This window comes from Saimiri boliviensis, chromosome 17 (genome assembly GCF_048565385.1).
Source record: "Saimiri boliviensis isolate mSaiBol1 chromosome 17, mSaiBol1.pri, whole genome shotgun sequence".
NCBI lineage: Eukaryota > Metazoa > Chordata > Mammalia > Primates > Cebidae > Saimiri > Saimiri boliviensis.
Genome location: NC_133465.1, coordinates 68,297,906 through 68,315,101, shown reverse-complemented (window position 1 = coordinate 68,315,101; position 17,196 = coordinate 68,297,906). Strand labels below are relative to the sequence as shown.

General features: G+C 53.7%; 2 protein-coding genes and 1 long non-coding RNA gene across 7 annotated transcripts in view; 2 read left to right on the top strand and 1 right to left on the bottom strand.

The window, feature by feature from the left end:
* USP36 (ubiquitin specific peptidase 36) overlaps positions 1-4,068 on the top strand; it is a 48,429-nt gene extending 44,361 nt beyond the window's left edge. For all 4 annotated transcript variants that reach the window (XM_074389018.1, XM_039477005.2, XM_074389019.1 and 1 more), the window contains 4 exons: positions 6-107; positions 704-819; positions 1,200-1,350; positions 1,888-4,068. In XM_074389018.1, coding sequence (XP_074245119.1) covers positions 6-107; positions 704-819; positions 1,200-1,331 — 350 coding nt within the window. In that variant the 3' untranslated portion in view covers positions 1,332-1,350; positions 1,888-4,068. The remainder of the gene's footprint in view (positions 1-5; positions 108-703; positions 820-1,199; positions 1,351-1,887) is intronic.
* Positions 4,069-4,116: 48 nt separating this feature from the next.
* Positions 4,117-16,113, bottom strand: LOC141581908 (uncharacterized). Its single transcript, XR_012514727.1, has 3 exons — positions 15,866-16,113; positions 13,468-13,604; positions 4,117-10,880 (listed from the first exon to the last, which is right to left on the bottom strand). It is a non-coding gene; the product is annotated as an uncharacterized LOC141581908 (long non-coding RNA).
* A 261-nt stretch (positions 16,114-16,374) lies between these two features.
* CYTH1 (cytohesin 1) overlaps positions 16,375-17,196 on the top strand; it is a 110,780-nt gene continuing 109,958 nt past the window's right edge. The window contains exon 1 of one of the 2 annotated variants that reach the window (XM_039476111.2): positions 16,375-16,486. In XM_039476111.2, coding sequence (XP_039332045.1) covers positions 16,465-16,486 — 22 coding nt within the window. In that variant the 5' untranslated portion in view covers positions 16,375-16,464. Of the gene's footprint in view, positions 16,629-17,196 lie in introns of both variants that reach the window. The other variant, XM_039476114.2, reaches the window with a different exon arrangement.

The following is a 17,196-nucleotide window of genomic DNA, read 5'->3' as shown; positions in this document are numbered from 1 at the left end:
TGCAGGGCTGGGCCCAGCCCCTCCTGTGTCTTGGAATGGAAAGCGAGAGTCTGATGTGGTGCAGGAACTGCTCAAATACTCCTCCGATAAGGCTGACGGGAGAAAAGGTACTGGTTTTGAGACAGGACTTGTTTGCCTTTGATTGGTTTACTCTGGAGGAGGGAAGGTGTGGAATGGACCCTAGTGTCCTGTGAGTGTGGAGGGCGGGCCTCGCTTGGGAGTGGGAACAAGAGCCTCAGCGCTTGCTGGAATCCTCTTTAAACCCTCGGCTGTGGCACGAAGGTGGCTTCCATCCGTGGCAGGATTCAGAACAGCTGCTTCTGAGGGTTGGGCCGGGCGAGGAGCCCAACCCTTGCTGGGTCTTGGGTAGGACACGGGCAGAGTGACCAAGCTCTTCCAACGTAGGCACTGTCACTTCTTACTTGGAGCAGGATTTAATTCAGACTTCGAGACAGAACATGAAATCTTTGTTCCGCAGACGAGGTCGTGGGTTGAGAGAGAACTAAACCGTGCGGCCGTGGGTTAGGGTCTAGCTCAGAGCGGGTCCAGCTGTCCTCTCGTCCTTCTGCTCGCCACAAGATGGCGCTCAAAATCGTTGACCGATTGTGCGTGTAGACTAGTCTCGGTAAATGACACTCTTCAAGTGAAGCCCCAGGGTACCTAGGAACCCACACTCTACCTGACACCTGTGTCTGCCTGGTAGTTCTGACCTGGGATGGCAGGGTGTCGGCGGTCAGCCAGGATGCAATTGAAGAGAGCAGACTGGCCCGGACCCAGACCGTGGTTGACGACTGGGACGAAGAGTTTGACCGAGGGAAGGTATGATGGGTGATGGTGCCCACAGGCCTGAGGGAGCCGGGTGGCGTGGCTCAGCTCGGGGCCGGGGTGGGGAACTGCATGTGGCCAGGGCAGTGGGAGGTGGCAGCAGCGGCGTGAAGCAGCTGAGCACACGAGCCAGGCTGCCCAGGCCTGTCTGGGCGGGTGGCTGTGGACAGGGCGTGCGTCCTCACAGCTTCTGCCACTTTGTCAGTAGAGGGGGACAGCAGGGTGTGGTGCGAAGGGGGCGTTGTGAAGAGTGGGTCTCCAGAGAGCTCTCGAGAGCCCTGCCTGTTTGCAGGAAGCTGGTGACTTGCATGGAGCCCCATAAGCCAGGAAAGAACCCTTTTTGGGAACTGTGATACCGGTGATTCTTTGTCTAGGAAAAGAAAATTAAAAAATATAAGAGAGAGAAGAGGAGAAATTTCAACGCCTTCCAGAAACTTCAGACTCGACGGAACTTTTGGTCCGTGACTCACCCAGCGAAGGCTGCCAGTCTCAGCTACCGCCGCTGACGGTGCCATTGTGGAAGAGGTCGGTTCCGTGCGGGGGCTGTGGGGGTGTTCGTGTGTATGTGTGTTGGGGGTGTGTATAGAGGGTGTGGCAGGGTGTGTCGTGTGTGTGTGATGTATGTGGGCTGTGTATCTGGCATGTGTGTTAGGTGGTGTGGGCATGTCTATGGTGTGTATCCTAGTCACTTGGAGAAAAGTGTGTGTGGGATGTGTGTGTGTAAGGGGGTGCCTGTAGCGTGTGTACACCTGGTGTGTGTGTGCATTTGTGGTGTGTGTCCCGGTCAGTTGCAGAAGGGTGTGTAGGTTGTGTGTGCAGTATGTGTGAGATGTGGGGTGTATGTATATCTGGCATGTGTCCCCATCATTTGCAGAAGGGTGTGTGGAATGTGGGGTGTGTATATCTGGCATGTCCTGGTCACTTGAAGAAGGGCGTATGGGGTTTGCTGGCTGCATCGAGGTGCCGTGCCTTGGGTTCCTGGGTTGGACTCATACCGAGGGTGGCCATGGGAAGATGGAGTCCTGTTTCTCACTGTCAGGACTGCTGTGCTTTGTTCTGCAGCCTCCTGGAGACAAGGCGTCCCTTCCTGGGAGCTGTCCTTGTGGGCCTGAGGGAGCCTTCTGTGTGGGCTCTGCTGCCATGGTAGGAGCTCTCCCGGTATCAGTGTCCACAGACGACCCGATGTAGAGCCTCTGAGGCTTCTCTAGATTGGGACCTCTTTGGTGACATTCCCAACCAGTTCTGCAAGAGAAGCTCCAGTGTGTGTGGAGCAGAGGTGGCCGCACGCCTGCTGGACAGCTGCGCCGGGCTGCGTGATCTCACGTTCATGGACAGTGTCCGTGCTGGCAGAGGCTCCTGCCCCTGGTTGGGGCTATCGAGAGAGTGGGGGATGGTGGCCACTCGTCCCCCAGGTGGCCTCCTGGTGCGTGGCTGGTTGCTCTTTGCGAGCCATCCCTTGCTCCTTGGGGCTGGCACTACCGTTGTGTCTGAGTCCGCCCTCCCCGCTTCCTCTGTGGGGCCCCTTTGTTGGCCTCACCTGTACTTAGAAAGGAAGAGCCCTGAGGCCGACCCCAGCCAGCCACCTCTCCCTTTTATGGAATTCAAGAGGGTGACCCTGCTGTGCAGCCCTTTCTTGTGAGTAACTCTCGACTGTCCTGGAGAGCAGAGGCTGTTTGGGGTCAGGGGAGCCCTTGATATTACCTGCGAATACATCTGCTTTCAAGGCTGCTCGGCTGTGCTGTAGCTTCCCTCGAAGCTGCAGTAACCCACAGGTCTTCACTGAGGTGGTGGCCTTGGGGTAGAATTCTCCATTTATTTTACTACTTAATACAAAACATTTATTTTTGACCAGGCCTGTGGCTTCCATTAGCAATATGTTTCCTTTCCCAAATATGAAAATAGCGGCTTTGTTTGCTCAATTTTGTGAGTGCTTTGGAATTTAAATGATTGTATAACTCAAGATTACTTTTCTATCTTGCTCAAGCTGTGCCTGCCAACTTGTAATTAAATAAATATGGGAAATCCTCAGAGAAGGGGATGTTTCAAGAAAAAGACAAATGCCCTCATAGGAGTGGGAAGCGTAAAGGTGACGATGACACCCTTCCTTGTCGGGTCTCTCCCCAGCATTTCCTCCCGGTGTCATTGCAGCTGGAGATGGACTTGGTGTTGGACTCAGAGCTCCTTCGGTGTGGCTCCGCGGGGCCGGAGGCGTCCTGCCGTCCAGGGGGCTGCCTCGCTCTCTGCATCTCTTCCTGGGGCAGCTTTGCTTCCTGCCTCCGTGCTTGAGGCCTGGGTGGTTACCGGTTGTAGAAAGAATTGCCTTTTTAATAAGGGAAGATACATTTATTTTTTCCACGTGGGTGGGTGGCTCTTTTTGGATTTTCTTCCGTTTTTTACGTTTGTTTTTAGAAAGGTGGGAGAGAATCATGCTCCCGTGGCTGCCTCTGTCCCAGCAGCAGCAAGTGGAAGCCTGACCGGGTCAGGGTGTCTTCCTCGCTCTCCTGCGGACCAGTCTCTGAATGTTCAAAGATGAGGGCCTGGCTTCCACGCTCTGGCTTTGTAACTTACCTGGGAGGGAAAGCACATGCCTTCATGGGCAGGCTGTGTTCCTCTTCCTCCCGGTGTCGACTTGCGTTCCTGCGTGAACTGTTTCCTCTGCCATGGTTTCCGCGTGGTGTTCTGTAGTTGAAAATTAGTTGTCTGCTAGCACAATCCGTCTCCTTCCTTTCTCTCCTCCCAATCAGTCTCTTCTCTTCTCCACTAGAAACTGTAAAACCTTTTCCTGAGGGACACACGTTGATTAACTCTTGGGCAGTAGTGAGCACGAGATGACTTCTGCAGCCTTTATCAGTGTTGGGTGGAGTCCTGTCCCTTCTGTCCACGGGAGCCATCAGCTAGACGGGAGGAAAGATGAGGTCCAGAAAACGAGCTCATACCCCAGGCGATGTGCACGTGTGGAGGTGACGTCAGTAAGTCGCGCCTTGGTCGTAGCAGTCAACTTCGTTGACTTGGGATCTGGGTCGATTGAGTTCTGTGCTTGGAAATGGAGCTGGAGCGAGCAGGGCCTGTGCACAGCGCTGCCTCTCCTGGGTCCTCTCTCTCACCTGCCCCGCGTGCTGGTTGCATGGCCGCACCTGTCTGTGTGCAGGGCTCTGTGTCCTCCTCTGCACTTCCTCTCCAGGGGCCCGGGGAGCCCCACATGTTGCCAAGATCTTGGTGCAATAAAATCCTCTGTTTTTGTGAGTCCTGTGTCTTTGTTTTTTCACTTGATTTTTAAAAAGGTACTTCCCAGGCCGGGCGCGGTGGCTCAAGCCTGTAATCCCAGCACTTTGGGAGGCCGAGGCGGGTGGATCACGAGGCCGAGAGATCGAGACCATCCTGGTCAACATGGTGAAACCCCGTCTCTACTAAAAATACAAAAAAAAAATTAGCTGGGCATGGTGGCGTGTGCCTGTAATCCCAGCTACTCAGGAGGCTGAGGCAGGAGAATTGCCTGAACCCAGGAGGCGGAGGTTGCGGGGTTGCGGTGAGCCGAGATCGCGCCATTGCACTCCAGCCTGGGTAACAAGAGTGAAACTCCGTCTGAAAAAAAAAAAAAAAAAAAAAAAAGGTACTTCCCAACCAGGGTCTTGCTGATTCCACCTGTTCTGGAAGTTGAGGTTGGGCTAGGAGGGGCAGGTAGGCCCCTGCAGGGAGCCCAGTGACCAGGAGGTTACATTTGGTGAGAGCAGCCCTAGGGAACGGGGTGACCAGGAGACTGAACCCCGGGTCGCAGGCGGGTGGCGGCGCAGGAGGTCCTGTCATGAATGCCCTCCGCACCTCTGTGACTTGACATGTGTGTCTCGTCACCTCCTCCCCGAGCAACTTGGAAGCTTTCTCTACCCCAGGGTGTCCACCAGAGGATGTCATGTCTTCGCTTCTCCCTTGGGGTTTGGCTGGACACCCCAAAATGAGGACAGCCAAGTAAGAAGAAGGGAGATGAGGTAGCTCCTGGATGACTCAAACCAAAGGGGCGGCAGAGGGTGGGGCACACTGTGGACCCAGAGGTCTTGTCTGAAGGCATTTGCATCGTAGCCTGGGCAGCGGTTGAGGGGTTCTGAGACTTGGAGAGGTGGTGACCTGACACCAGTGCTGGGCACAGTGGCGACACGGGCGAGACTGGTTTTTCCATTCCTTTCATTTTGTTTTGAGACAGAGTCTCACTCTATCACCCAGGCTGGAATACAGTGGCACGATCTCGGCTCACTGCAACCTCCACCTCCCAGGCTCAAGCTATTCTCCTGCCTCAGCCTCCCGAGTAGCTGGCATTACAGGTGCACACCACCACGCCCAACCAATTTTTATATTTTTAGTGGAGACGGTTTCACCATGTTGGCCAGGCTGGTCTCAATCTCCTGACATAGCGGTCCGCCTGCCTTGGCCAGTTTTTCCATTCTTTTTTCTTTTTTTTTGAGACGGAGTTTTCGCTCTTGTTACCCAGGCTGGAGTGCAATGGCGCGATCTCGGCTCACCGCAACCTCCGCCTCCTGGGTTCAGGCAATTCTCCTGCCTCAGCCTCCTGAGTAGCTGGGATTACAGGCACGTACCACCATGCCCAGCTAATTTTTTTTTTGTATTTTTAGTAGAGACGGGGTTTCACCATGTTGACCAGGATGGTCTCGATCTCTCGACCTCGTGATCCACCCTCCTCGGCCTCCCAAAGTGCTGGGATTACAGGCTTGAGCCACCGCGCCCGGCCCCAGTTTTTCCATTCTTAACTGCTGTTTCCCACACACTGGGGCCGCTTCTGGGTGTGTAAAGGTGAACACACTGATGTGGTCTCGCAGGCAGAGGGCAGGTCCACGGACAGCACTGATGGCTCGAGGGCAGGGCGGGTGCTGTTAGGGAGATACAAGGCGGCACCACGGGGTGAGGTGACATTCAGAAAGGGGGTCAGATGTGGGACCTGGCTAGTGGGACTTGGCTGGTAACGATAAGTCAGGACCAAAATCGCAGGGTAGATTTTGGTTGACAGGAAGGGTCTGCTGTTTGTCTAATGTGCTTTCTAGACTCCCGAGGCTGGAAGTGGATTCCAGGCTGCCTGACGGCCCGACAGGCGGCAGGTGGGGCTCAGGGGACAGCAGGTGAGGATGACCAGACCACCAGGCTGGCCAAGAAGTGGCCGAGGCTGGAGCTAAGAGATTGGTAATAGTAGCAGAGGCTAGAAGTGGGGTCACTTGGATATTTAGGAGAAGAGGTGAGGTGACGGGACAGTTCTGGGTGGAGTTTAAGATGATTTTTGCTAGGGTGGTCAGTTGAGTTCAGAGGCCAAGTAGTAGTCAGAGAAGCAGGTGGCCCACTGATGTTTTCAGGAAGGCCTTTAGGTGGCGAGAGATTCTGTCTGACATTGTTGGCATGTTACCAGAACAGGGAACCCAGGAAGAACCCTAGGCATGGGAAGTAGGCAGTGGGTGAGCCCTAAGTCCTCCAGTTAGGAAAAAGCCCAGGTGTCTGGACACTGGGAAATCAGGTGGGCATCCATTTGTCCCTAACACAGTGATAGGGCTCGTTGTGACTATGACAGCGACCCGCAGGCCAGTTTAACACTGGATGCTATGAGAATCCCTGCCTCGAGTCTTCATAGCTTGGACAAACTTAGTGCAGATGAGGTTGTGGGAAAGTGAGGGGCTGGTGGTTAGAGGAGGACCGTGTGTAGACAGATCCCGTGGCATGCAGAGGTGCAGCTTTCTGTGCCTTCTCACCTGAGCCAACTCCCTGGAGCTCACACTTTGCCCAGAGGTGGCCCTGCTGCTGCTTCCTACAGACCCCACCTTGACTCGGCCCCCACTCCTTCTGCATCTGGGCTGGGGATGACCCTTGGAGAAGGCGGCCTGGGTGCCATGGACTCGGCTTTCAGGGCTGTCTGGCTGCCCTTCCCTGGGCTCTGCCTGCCTTTTCGGATTTCTGTCCTTGGTCTCTTACTCATCTTTTTCAGTGATGATTGCAAACTGTTTTGCTTTCCCATTGTGTATGTGCCCACTACCCTTGGCAGGTGACTTCCGATGCTACCTCAAGAATCCCCACCCACCCCCAAAAATTAAACAACACAGGAAAACCAAAGTTAAAAGCAGCTCCTCTCCCTCTGTTCCCTTCTCCCTCCTACCTCAGGGTTCTCTGTGCTTGTGGGGCAGCAGGAGCTCTTGGGGAGAGGCATTTGATACTGACATACATGGTATCAGAATCCATGGGTGAGGCTTGGGCATTGGCATTTAAACCTTCCCGGGGTATCAAGCAGCAGGGTTGAGAGCTGCTGTCCTGGTCCCCGGTCTCAAACTTGAGTGAGCGCCAGCATCGCCAGGGAGTCCTTAAAACACCAGGTGCTGGGCTCCTTCCCCACATTCTGATTCAGCAGGTCTGGGATGAGGCCTGAGAATGTGCATGTCCAGCAGTCCCCAGGGCAGCTGCTGGGCAGACCCAGTATTCTGATCTGATGTCTCGAAGAGGGGCTGCGTGGTGGGCATGGGAGAGCGGGAAAGAAGTGTAGTGTGGGGGCTGTTCCTCCATCCTCTGTGGGGACCTCTGCTAGAGATGCTAGACCAAGTGTACCCTCTGTGTATGCTGGCACCCACCTGTGCCCTTGAAGCCAGCCTCGTCCACCCTGGGGGCCTTGCTCCACGAACTGCCCCATCGCCTCCCGTGTCTCACTCTTTTCTCTTGGGAACATGTTCAGGCATCTCCCATCCTAAAGAGCCCTGGTTTCCTTGTGTCCCCTCTCGGCCACCGTCTCCCTCAGTTGACGTTCAGTTTGTTCTGTGTTGATTCTCCATAGTTTGCAGTCTAGTCATCACTCCTCAGTGACCTGATCCCCACATTTCATGGCACTTGCCACCGACTTCTTCCCAGGATTTGACACTTCACCTCCGCACCCCGGAGCTCCTCTAAGATGTGAGTCTGTTGCATCTGATGCACACTCTAGATCAAGCCCAGAATAAACCGATCCAGTCAATACCTCCCACTGAAGTCAGTCGGCCGGTCCAGCCACTCCATCCCACTTACCAGTCGACCCATCCACCCTCTGTCGGGATCTCTACTGTAGACACTGGAAGGGGTGCCCCGTCAGTGGAGGATCCTGGCCTCAGATAGTCCTCTGGCCTCAAATAATCCTCTCACCTTGGCCTCCTGAAGCATTGTGATTGTAGTAGGGCACACTCCCAAAGCCACTGTGCCCTGCCTCCAGGACAGTCTTTAAGACGAGAAACATGAATCCAGTCATCAAATCCTGACAGGTTTCCCACTTCTGTTCAGAGAATATAGTCTCCTCTATTCTGTGACCCAAATCGCCCCTGCCTCTTCAGTCTTCCACAGCCCTCTGGAGGCCTCTGGGCAGCTGTCCAGGCCATTGTTCTGGGATGGCAGAAGGCACTACAGGCATTGAGGAAATCGCCCCCTGACAGGAGCCTGAGATTAAAAATGTGCGTGCTCTTAGCAGAACCTGTCCTGAATCATTGCTTATTCGAGTTGCTTTCTCAAGGGGAAACTGCTGTATATTTTTCCTTCTTTAAAAGGATTAAAGGAAGGTCAGGCTGGAGTCAGGTTTGAATCATGACTTCCTAGAGAAAGAAGGCCTGATCGGGAATCAAGACCTGTGTTCTAAGGGGTCTGCCATGAGTTGGCATCGTTAATTTGGTTTTCTCCTCTAAAATGCAAAGCTTACATTCAAATCCTCATGACTGTCAGCTGTCACTGTCACGGTGCGTGTCTTGCATGTGTGTTTTCATTGGTTTTCTCCCTGTCTGCTTTATTGATTAGAGGAAGCAATAGGACACGACTGCCAGGTATCCATTAGGCGTTGTGTGAGAAACAGCTCACAAGATTGCTGCTAAGAAGTATTTAGGAAGCTTCTTCCCATCATGAGACCAGATTTTAACACATAGTCTAAGTACATGGCAAATACTTGCTGTGAAATGTGTGCAGGGAGTTCAAGTTCTTTTACATAAACCGATGGTTTTTTTCATGGCCATTTGAGAATGAATGTGTTGGCCAGGTGCAGTGGCTCATGCCTGCAATCGCAGCACTTCGGGAAGCCAAGGTGGGTGGATCACCTGAGGGCAGGAGTTTGAGACCAGCCTGACCAATATGGTGAAACCCCGTTGCTATTAAAAATACAAAAATTAGCTGGGCATGGTGGTGGGCACCTGTAATCCCAGCTACCCAGGAGGCTGAGGCAGGAGAATCACTTGAACCTGGGATACTGAGATTGCAGTGAGCCGAGACTGTGTCATTGCAATCCAGCCTGGGCGACAGATATTAAATAGAGAAAAAGAAAAAAGTATTATTCTACCATTTTTGTCTTCTGTGGCTACAGTTCTCTTGGCAAGGCTCAGCACTTACCAGCCACCCAGTAAATATTTGTTGAATGAGTGAACTGGGGCAGTTACTGAAGGCAGCCTGCTTTGTGACTGCATTCGGACCTTGCTCAGGAAACAGCCAGCCCACCCTCCATCAAACCAGTGGCTCAGAAATCCACAGTGCTCTAATTCCCCTTTACATTGCCTTCTGCGAGCCCTACCCGCACCCACTTTGTTTTTCTTCATAAGTGAAAACATTTTGGTGAAGTCTAGCGGGAACTGGAGCACTAGCTCCTCTATTTGAAGTGAACGCCCAAACCGTGGCACATGGCCAGCTGTCTTTTGGGTGGCACAGGAACAGTTGGTGACAGCTGGATACAATCAAGTTCCATTACAAACAGATTTTAAGTGCCATTTACACACAGAAGAAATTGCAAGCTTTAGCAAAATAAAATCTGGGGGTTTTCAAAGCAAGACAATGCCCCAATCCAAGCCCGCGTGACAGTTCGCTTCGCAGCCTCTTGCGGGGATTAAGCACCCTTTCTTTGCCAGCGTGCCACCCTCTCTGCAAGGCCCACACTGCAGAATTAGCAAGTCCAGGAGGCTTGCTCCCTGGCAAAGCTGCAGAGTCCTCCGTCTTGTATTTACTCACTTTTTGAAGACACGTGAATTAAAGGCCTGTCTACCTGCTGTTCAGCCTGCTCCTCCTGGGATGGAGGTGTCAGAGGCTGGCTTCCTGAAAAGCTACCTCTCCGTCATCCCTTTCACTTGGTCTCAGGGAGTACAAATCGCTCTCACACTGATTGGGCAAGTGAAGGTTGGCATGCCCAGCTGAGCCCGATCTCTCTCTCTCCTTTTTAAATATACATATAAAGATGGGGTTTCACCGTGTTGGTCAGGCTGGTCTTGAACTCCCGACCTCAGGTGATCCACCCGCCTTGGCCTCCAAAGTGCTTGGATTACAGGCGTGAGCCACGGCGCCTGGCCGAGCCTGATCTGTCTCATGAAGGCAGCACTGTCCCCAGACATCTCCATCCTCAGCATCCCTCCTGTCCCTATGTCTGGCAACAGGCAGCATTCTGGCCTTGGCAAAGGGCAATGATGTCAGGTGGTAGCTGACAGTTCTCCCTTGGTGGAGGGGAGGCCATAGATGGTGTCCTAGTGTCTGGTGTTCTGATGGCCTCAGCCGTACCCACTCCATGGACATGAGTCCCTCCACATCTCGTCCTTGGCCCTTCCTTCACGCCGCTTTCTAGCAGATGGGGGTGGGGGGTGGGCCGTCACTTGTACCTGTAGCACACAGGGGCAGGGTGGGTGTCAGTCCTGCCTTCCTCCTGAGACCCTCCAGCTTGCACCTTCCACTGGGCATCCCCCCTACCACCAGCCGACTCAACCAGATGGGAGAACATAAAGGTAATGAAATAGAATTACTTTTTTTAGAAGAAGGAACCAGGGCCAGGTGTGGTGGCTCACGCCTGTAATCCCAGCACTTTGGGAAGTCGAGGCGTGCGGATCATGAGGTCAGGAGTTTGAGACCAGCCTGGCCAAAATGGTGAAACCCCATCTCTACTAAAAATACAAAAATTAGCTGGGTGTGGTGGCGCATGCCTGTAATCCCAGGTACTTGGGAGGCTGAAGCAGAAGAATCGCTTGAACTCGGGAGGCAGAGGTTGCAGTGAGTGAAGATCGTGTCACTGCACTCCAGCCTGACAACAAGAGCAAGACTCTCTAAAAAAAAAGAAAAGAAAAGAAAAAGGACCAGATGAAATGTGGGCATTAGGAAGAACTGGACGGTTCAGTGAAGTCCCTTAACATAGTATCTATTTGATAAACACCTCTAAAAGTTTACTGTGAAAATTCACGTAAAATAGTGAATCTACACATACACAATTTTTTTTTTCTTTTTTTTGAGACGGAGTTTCGCTCTTGTTACCCAGGCTGGAGTGCAATGTCGCGATCTCGGCTCACCACAACCTCCGCCTCCTGGGTTCAGGCAATTCTCCTGCCTCAGCCTCCTGAGTAGCTGGGATTACAGGCACGCGCCACCACGCCCAGCTAATTTTTTGTATTTTTAGTAGAGACGGGGTTTCACCATGTTGACCAGGATGGTGTCGATCTCTTGACCTTGTGATCCACCCGCCTCGGCCTCCCAAAGTGCTAGGATTACAGGAGTGAGCCACCGCGCCCGGCAGCATAACACAATTTTAAATACAACTTAAAGAGCTTTGTATATTTGCTCCTGGGGCTGCCATAACAAAGGGCCACAAACTGGGTGGCTTCAGACAACGGGAATGTGTTCTCTCACAGTGCCGGAGACCAGAGTCTGGACTCAAGGTGTCCTCAGGGCTGTGGGGAGAATCCAGCCGCTTCCAGGAACTCCTTGGCTTGTGGCCACACCACTCCACTATGCTTCTGTCGCCACGCAGCCATTTCTCTGTCTCTGTGTCCAAATCTCCCTCTTCTTGTGAGGACACATGTCTTATTGGATTAGGGTCCACCATAACAATCTCATGTTAACTTCATTACATCTTCAAAGACCCCACTTCCGGCTGGGCACAGTGGCTCACGCCTGTAATCCCAGCATTTTGGGAGGCCGAGATCATCCTGGCTAACATAGTGAAACCCTGTCTGTACTAAAAATACAAAAAATTATCTGGGCATGGTGATGCATGCCAGTAGTCCCAGCTACTCGGGAGGCTGAGGCAGGAGAACTGCCTGAACCCAGGAGGCAGAGGTTGCGGTGAGCCGAGATTGCACCATTGCACTCCAGCCTGGGTAACAAGAGCGAAAGTCCATCTCAGCAACAACAACAACAACAACAACAACAAAAATACATAAAAAAATAAAACCATGGTATAAGCATCGGAAAAATACATTTTGGGTTACCTCTGCTTAAAACCTTTGTAATTCTTCTTGAGATTATTAGGCAAGGCAGAGAAGCTGAAGGGGGAGTGTCTCAGGAAAAACTTGAACCGTGGTCTGCTGTCACCTCCCAACAATCATCACAGAAGACTGCTCTGCCCAGAGGTGCGGGGGTTTATTCCCACACACCAAGCAGCAGACACCACGTGGGTGTCCTCCAATCCAGTCCAATTCTGACACTATCTATCTGCAGTGAGGTCAGATCTCACAAGTTGAGGGCTCAGTCCCCAAGACTGCACTTGTAACACTAGTCACAAGTCTGGGCCTCTGGAAGTTCTGACCGACTAGCTTCAACTTGGGGTTTCTATGACCCCCCTCCTTAGGTTTGATTAATTTGCTGGAGCCACTCACAGAACCTAGGGACTTACCTTCAGTGGTTTATTATAAAGGCTGTTGCAAAGGACACAGGTGAAGAGATGGGCAAGGGGCACAGAGCTTCCAAGCCCTCTGTAGGCACAAGCCTCCAGGGATCTCCACAGGGTCAGCTATCCTGGCCCAGTCAGTTTGGGTTTTCATGGAAGCTTCCTTCTCCCAGGGCACAGGGCAGGACCCTCTCTGGGGACGGTCTTAACACCCACAGTCAGAAAGTTGGGCCAGATTAGAGTCCTGGCTTGTGGCAGATGACAGGAGAGCAAGAGAAGGCCAGAGAGATTCTGTTTCGTGAGGCCTAACCCACCTTTATAACAAGAGACTGTAACAGAGCTATGGGAGCTATGAGCCAGGAACTGGAAAATACCAGGGAGTGGCCAGGGGCAGTGGCTCACGCCTGTAATGCCAGCACTTTGGGAGACCAAGGTGAGTGGATTGTTTGAGCCCAGGATTTCTTGACCAACCTGGACAACATGGCAAGACCCTGTCTCTACGAAAAAATAAAATACTAGCTGGTGTGGTGGTATGCAACTATAGTCCCAGCTACGCAGGAGGCTGAGGTGGGAAGATTGCTTGAGCCTGGGAAGTGGAGGCTAGAGTGAGCCATGAGCCTGGGCAACAGAGCGAGACCCTGTCTCTAAAACAAAAAACAAAACCAAAGGGCTGGGCGTGGTGGCTCACGTCTGTAATCCCAGCACTTTGGGAGGCTGAGGCGGGTGGGTCACAAGGTCAGGTGATAGAGACCATCCTGGCTAACCCGGTGAAACCCCATCTCTACTAAAAATACAAAAAAAATTAGCCAGGCGTGGTGGCACATGCCTGTAGTCCCAGCTACTTGGGAGGCTGAGGCAGAAGAATCGCTTGAACTTGGGAGGTGGAGGTTGTGGGTGATCTTAGATGGCGTCACTGGATTGAGCAACAGAGCCAGACTCTGTTTCAAAAACAAAAACCACAGGGAGGTACCAACTTAAAAAAAAAAAGGTGGCTCAACCACTAAGGACTTACAAACCACAGTGAAACTTACAGGGAGCCCAAGCCCATTTTAAAGGTTCTCACAATCAGTGGATGTAGGGGAAGAGGTCTGGGTTAGAATCCACAGCTGGAGTGGTCACGTGGCTCCTGTCTCCCTGCCACCTGCTCTTTCTCATTATGCTCCTGGGGCTGGGGACACAAATACAAGATACATGACTTCACTTTGATGTCTGTTAGCCTCAGCTTCCAAATACCATGCAAAGATAACAACTGAGGGACCTCTCTGGCCCGGCAAGGTAGTTCACACCTGTAATCTCAGTGCTTTGGGAGGCCGAGGCACATGCATCACCTGAAGTCTGGAGTTCGAGACCAGCCTGGCTAACATGGTGAAACCTTGTCTTTATTACATTATTTGGGTGTGGTGGCACATGGTGGTAATTCCAGCTACGCAGAGGCTGCAGGGAGCCGAGAGCATAACTGCACTCCAGCCTGGATGACACAGTGAAACACTGTCTCAAAAAATAAAACAAAAATTCTGATCATGAATGTAACCTAATGGAGCAGCTTATGTGTTTCTTTGACAGTGATCCATGGTCAGAAGCACACGGGACAGCCCTCCTCCATGGACGCATGCATTCATCACATTGTCTCTGTATTATGTGTGACAGACTACAATTTTTTAAAAATTCTATTTTCATCTAATAAGTATTTGTTTCATAACCATTAAGAGTCATGACCTGCTGTTTGAAAAACACTTTTTTTTTTTTTTTTTTTTTTTTTTGGTAACAGGGTCTCTCTGTCCCCCAGGCTGGAGTACAGTGATGCAGTCATAGCTTACTGCAGCCTCTAGCTCACAGGCTCAAGGGATCCCTCCCACCTCAACTCCCCAAGTGGCTAGGCATGCACCACTATGCTCGACAATTTTTAATTTTTTTTTTTTTTTAGAGATGAAGTTGCGTTCTTCTTGCCCAGGCTGGAGTGCAATGGTGTGATCTTGGCTCACTACAACCTCCACCTCCTGGGTTCAAGCAATTCTCCTGCCTCAGCTTCCCGAGTAGCTGGGATTACAGGCATGCGCCACAATGCTTGGCTAATTTTGTATTTTTAGTAGACATGGGGTTTCTCCATGTTGGTCAGGCTGGTCTTCAACGCCTGACCTCAGGTGATCCGCCTGCCTCAGCCTCCCAAAGTGCTGAGATTACAGGTGTGAGCCACCGTGCCTGGCCAGTTTTTAATTTTTAATATTTCTGTAGAGATAGGAACAAAATGTTACTCTCTCTGTTACTCAGCCTGGTCTTGAACTCTTGCCCTGAAGCAGTTTTCCTAGCTTGGACTCCCAAGGTACTGGGGTTCTAGGCATGAACCACTGTACTCAGCTGAAAAACATTGATCTAATGGAACAGTGTAAGGGAACAGAATTTGTAAACACTCATGTTCTCTGCTCATCTGTGATTAGCAATCATACCAGTATCCCTCCCTCTCCAAATCTATTCAGTTTGTAGGTTCAGCTAAGAGGTCTAGAGCGCTGATAGTAAGAATTAACAAGCCGCCGGGCGCGGTGGCTCAAGCCTGTAATCCCAGCACTTTGGGAGGCCGAGGCGGGTGGATCACAAGGTCAAGAGATCGAGACCATCTTGGTCAACATGGTGAAACCCCGTCTCTACTAAAAATACAAAAAAAAAAAAAAAAATAGCTGGGCATGGTGGTGCGTGCCTGTAATCCCAGCTACTCAGGAGGCTGAGGCAGGAGAATTGCCTGAACCCAGGAGGCGGAGGTTGCGGTGAGCCGAGATCGCGCCATTGCACTCCAGCCTGGGTAACAAGAGCGAAACTCCGTCTCAAAAAAAAAAAAAAAAAAAAAAAAAGAATTAACAAGCCACCTGAATCACTTTCCTTCTGGAGTTCTGGTCATTGAGCAAGAGCTGAGGTGGTTTGGGACTGCTCAGGGAAGAAAGCCAGCTCGAAAATACCTTGAACCTTCTGGTGAGTCTGCGGTTAGAAGTGAAGTAGGGAGTGAAACAGAGAGAGTGGCTAATACCGGGGAAGAGGCTCAGGGTCCACTACCCCTTGCGATGGACGGTTTGAGATTTGCCAGGTCAATGTGGGGTCAATTCTAAAAGTGTCCTAAGTCTAGCCCAAGAGGAACAAAATGCGGCTGGGTCTCTGAGCTCACATGCCCAAGCCCAAGGACACACTAGGGCCAAAAATGTGACTCCCCACATGTGACTTTAGTCACCTGTAAAACTGGGCAATCTGGTAGAATCAATGAAGGTTAAGATCATAAATCCAGCCAGGCATGGTGGCTCACGCCTGTAACCCCAGTACTCCGTCTCCAAAAAATAAAATAAATGAATAAAATCCCCAAACGCTGGGACATGAGATGCCCCTCTTTCAATCTTGACCCAGGTTAAATTCAGGACAAATAAAAGGAAGTAGAAGCAGTGAACTTACGACACGCAATGTGTAAAGGTTCTGACACTGGAGTAAATGAATTCAAATAGCTTTTGTGGTCTTTCGCGAAGGACCAGGCCCTCTGGGGCGGGGCGTGACCTTGGAGGTTGGCGTCAGCAAGGATCACCCTGCCCTTCAGTGGCCGGACACGACCTTGAGCCTTTGTGGTGTAGCCGGATTGCAGGTCTGGCCGAGTCCGCCACCCCAGTGCCCTGCACCGCCCTTGCGAAACCGAAACCTGTTCGTTCCCGCGGAGGTGGACGGGGAGGGGTCTCGGGACGGGGGCGTGGTCTAGAGGCGGGGCCAGCGGCGGGGCGGGGGTGGAGCCTCAGGTGGGCGCGCGTGCGCAGGCCGGAGCCTCGGGAGGAGGCTGGGTACCCGGGGTGCGGCGCGCGCGGGAGGAAGGCGGGGCTTCAGGCGAGGGGCGGGGCCTCGGGCCGGGGGCAAGGGGGCGGGCTCAGGCGCAGGCGCGGGCAGGCGGGGCGCAGGGCGCGGGGCGCCGGGGGCGGGGCTCCGAGCCGGGCTGAGGCGAGCGGGGACGCCGGCGGCGCGGCGGGACGCGAGCGGGGAGCTCGGGCGCGGAGCCCGCCGCCAGCACCATGGAGGAGGACGACAGCTACGGTCAGTGCGCCTCGGCGGCGGACGTCTCCCTCTAGCTGCCCCCCGACCCCTCCGGGTCCCGCCGCCGGCGGCGCCTGCGGCGGGCGGCGTTTCCCGAGAACACTGATGCCGGACGCGGAGCCCGGGGCGACCGGCTGTCGCGGTGCGCGGGGCCCCCTCGGGGCGGGGGTCGCAGGGGGTTTTGAGGGATGAGGGTCGCCTGGGCCGGGGTCGCCGGCGGCGCTGAGGAATGCGGGCGGCCGGGGCGGGGGGTCGCAGGCCGAGCTCGCGGTCTCGCGGGGCCGGGGGTCGCCGCGAGCCGTGAGGAATGAGGGTCGTTGGGGTCGCGGGGCCGGATGGCCGCGGCTCCGAGGAAGGAGAGTCGTCGGGGACGCTGGGGTGCCCGGGGCAGGGGTCGCAGTCCGGGTCCCGGGGCGCCGAGGGGTGGGGGTCGCCGGCCCTGCCGCCCCTCTGGGGGCTCCGGGCAGACGCGCGGATGGCCGGGCCCGCGTTCCCCGCAGTTTCCGGCCGCTCTCGGCGTCGGCGAGTTGTGTCCCGTCCACGTCTTTGTTCGGAAATGAGAACCGGGAGCGGCGCCGCCGGCGAGGCGCGGGCTCCGGGACGGCCCTGCCCGCGGGAGTCTGGGCCGGGCCGCCGCGGGTCCGGTGCTCGCCGCCCGCCGAGACGCGGGTGTGGAGCCCGGGGGGCCCCGCGGTGGGGACGCGCTCGGC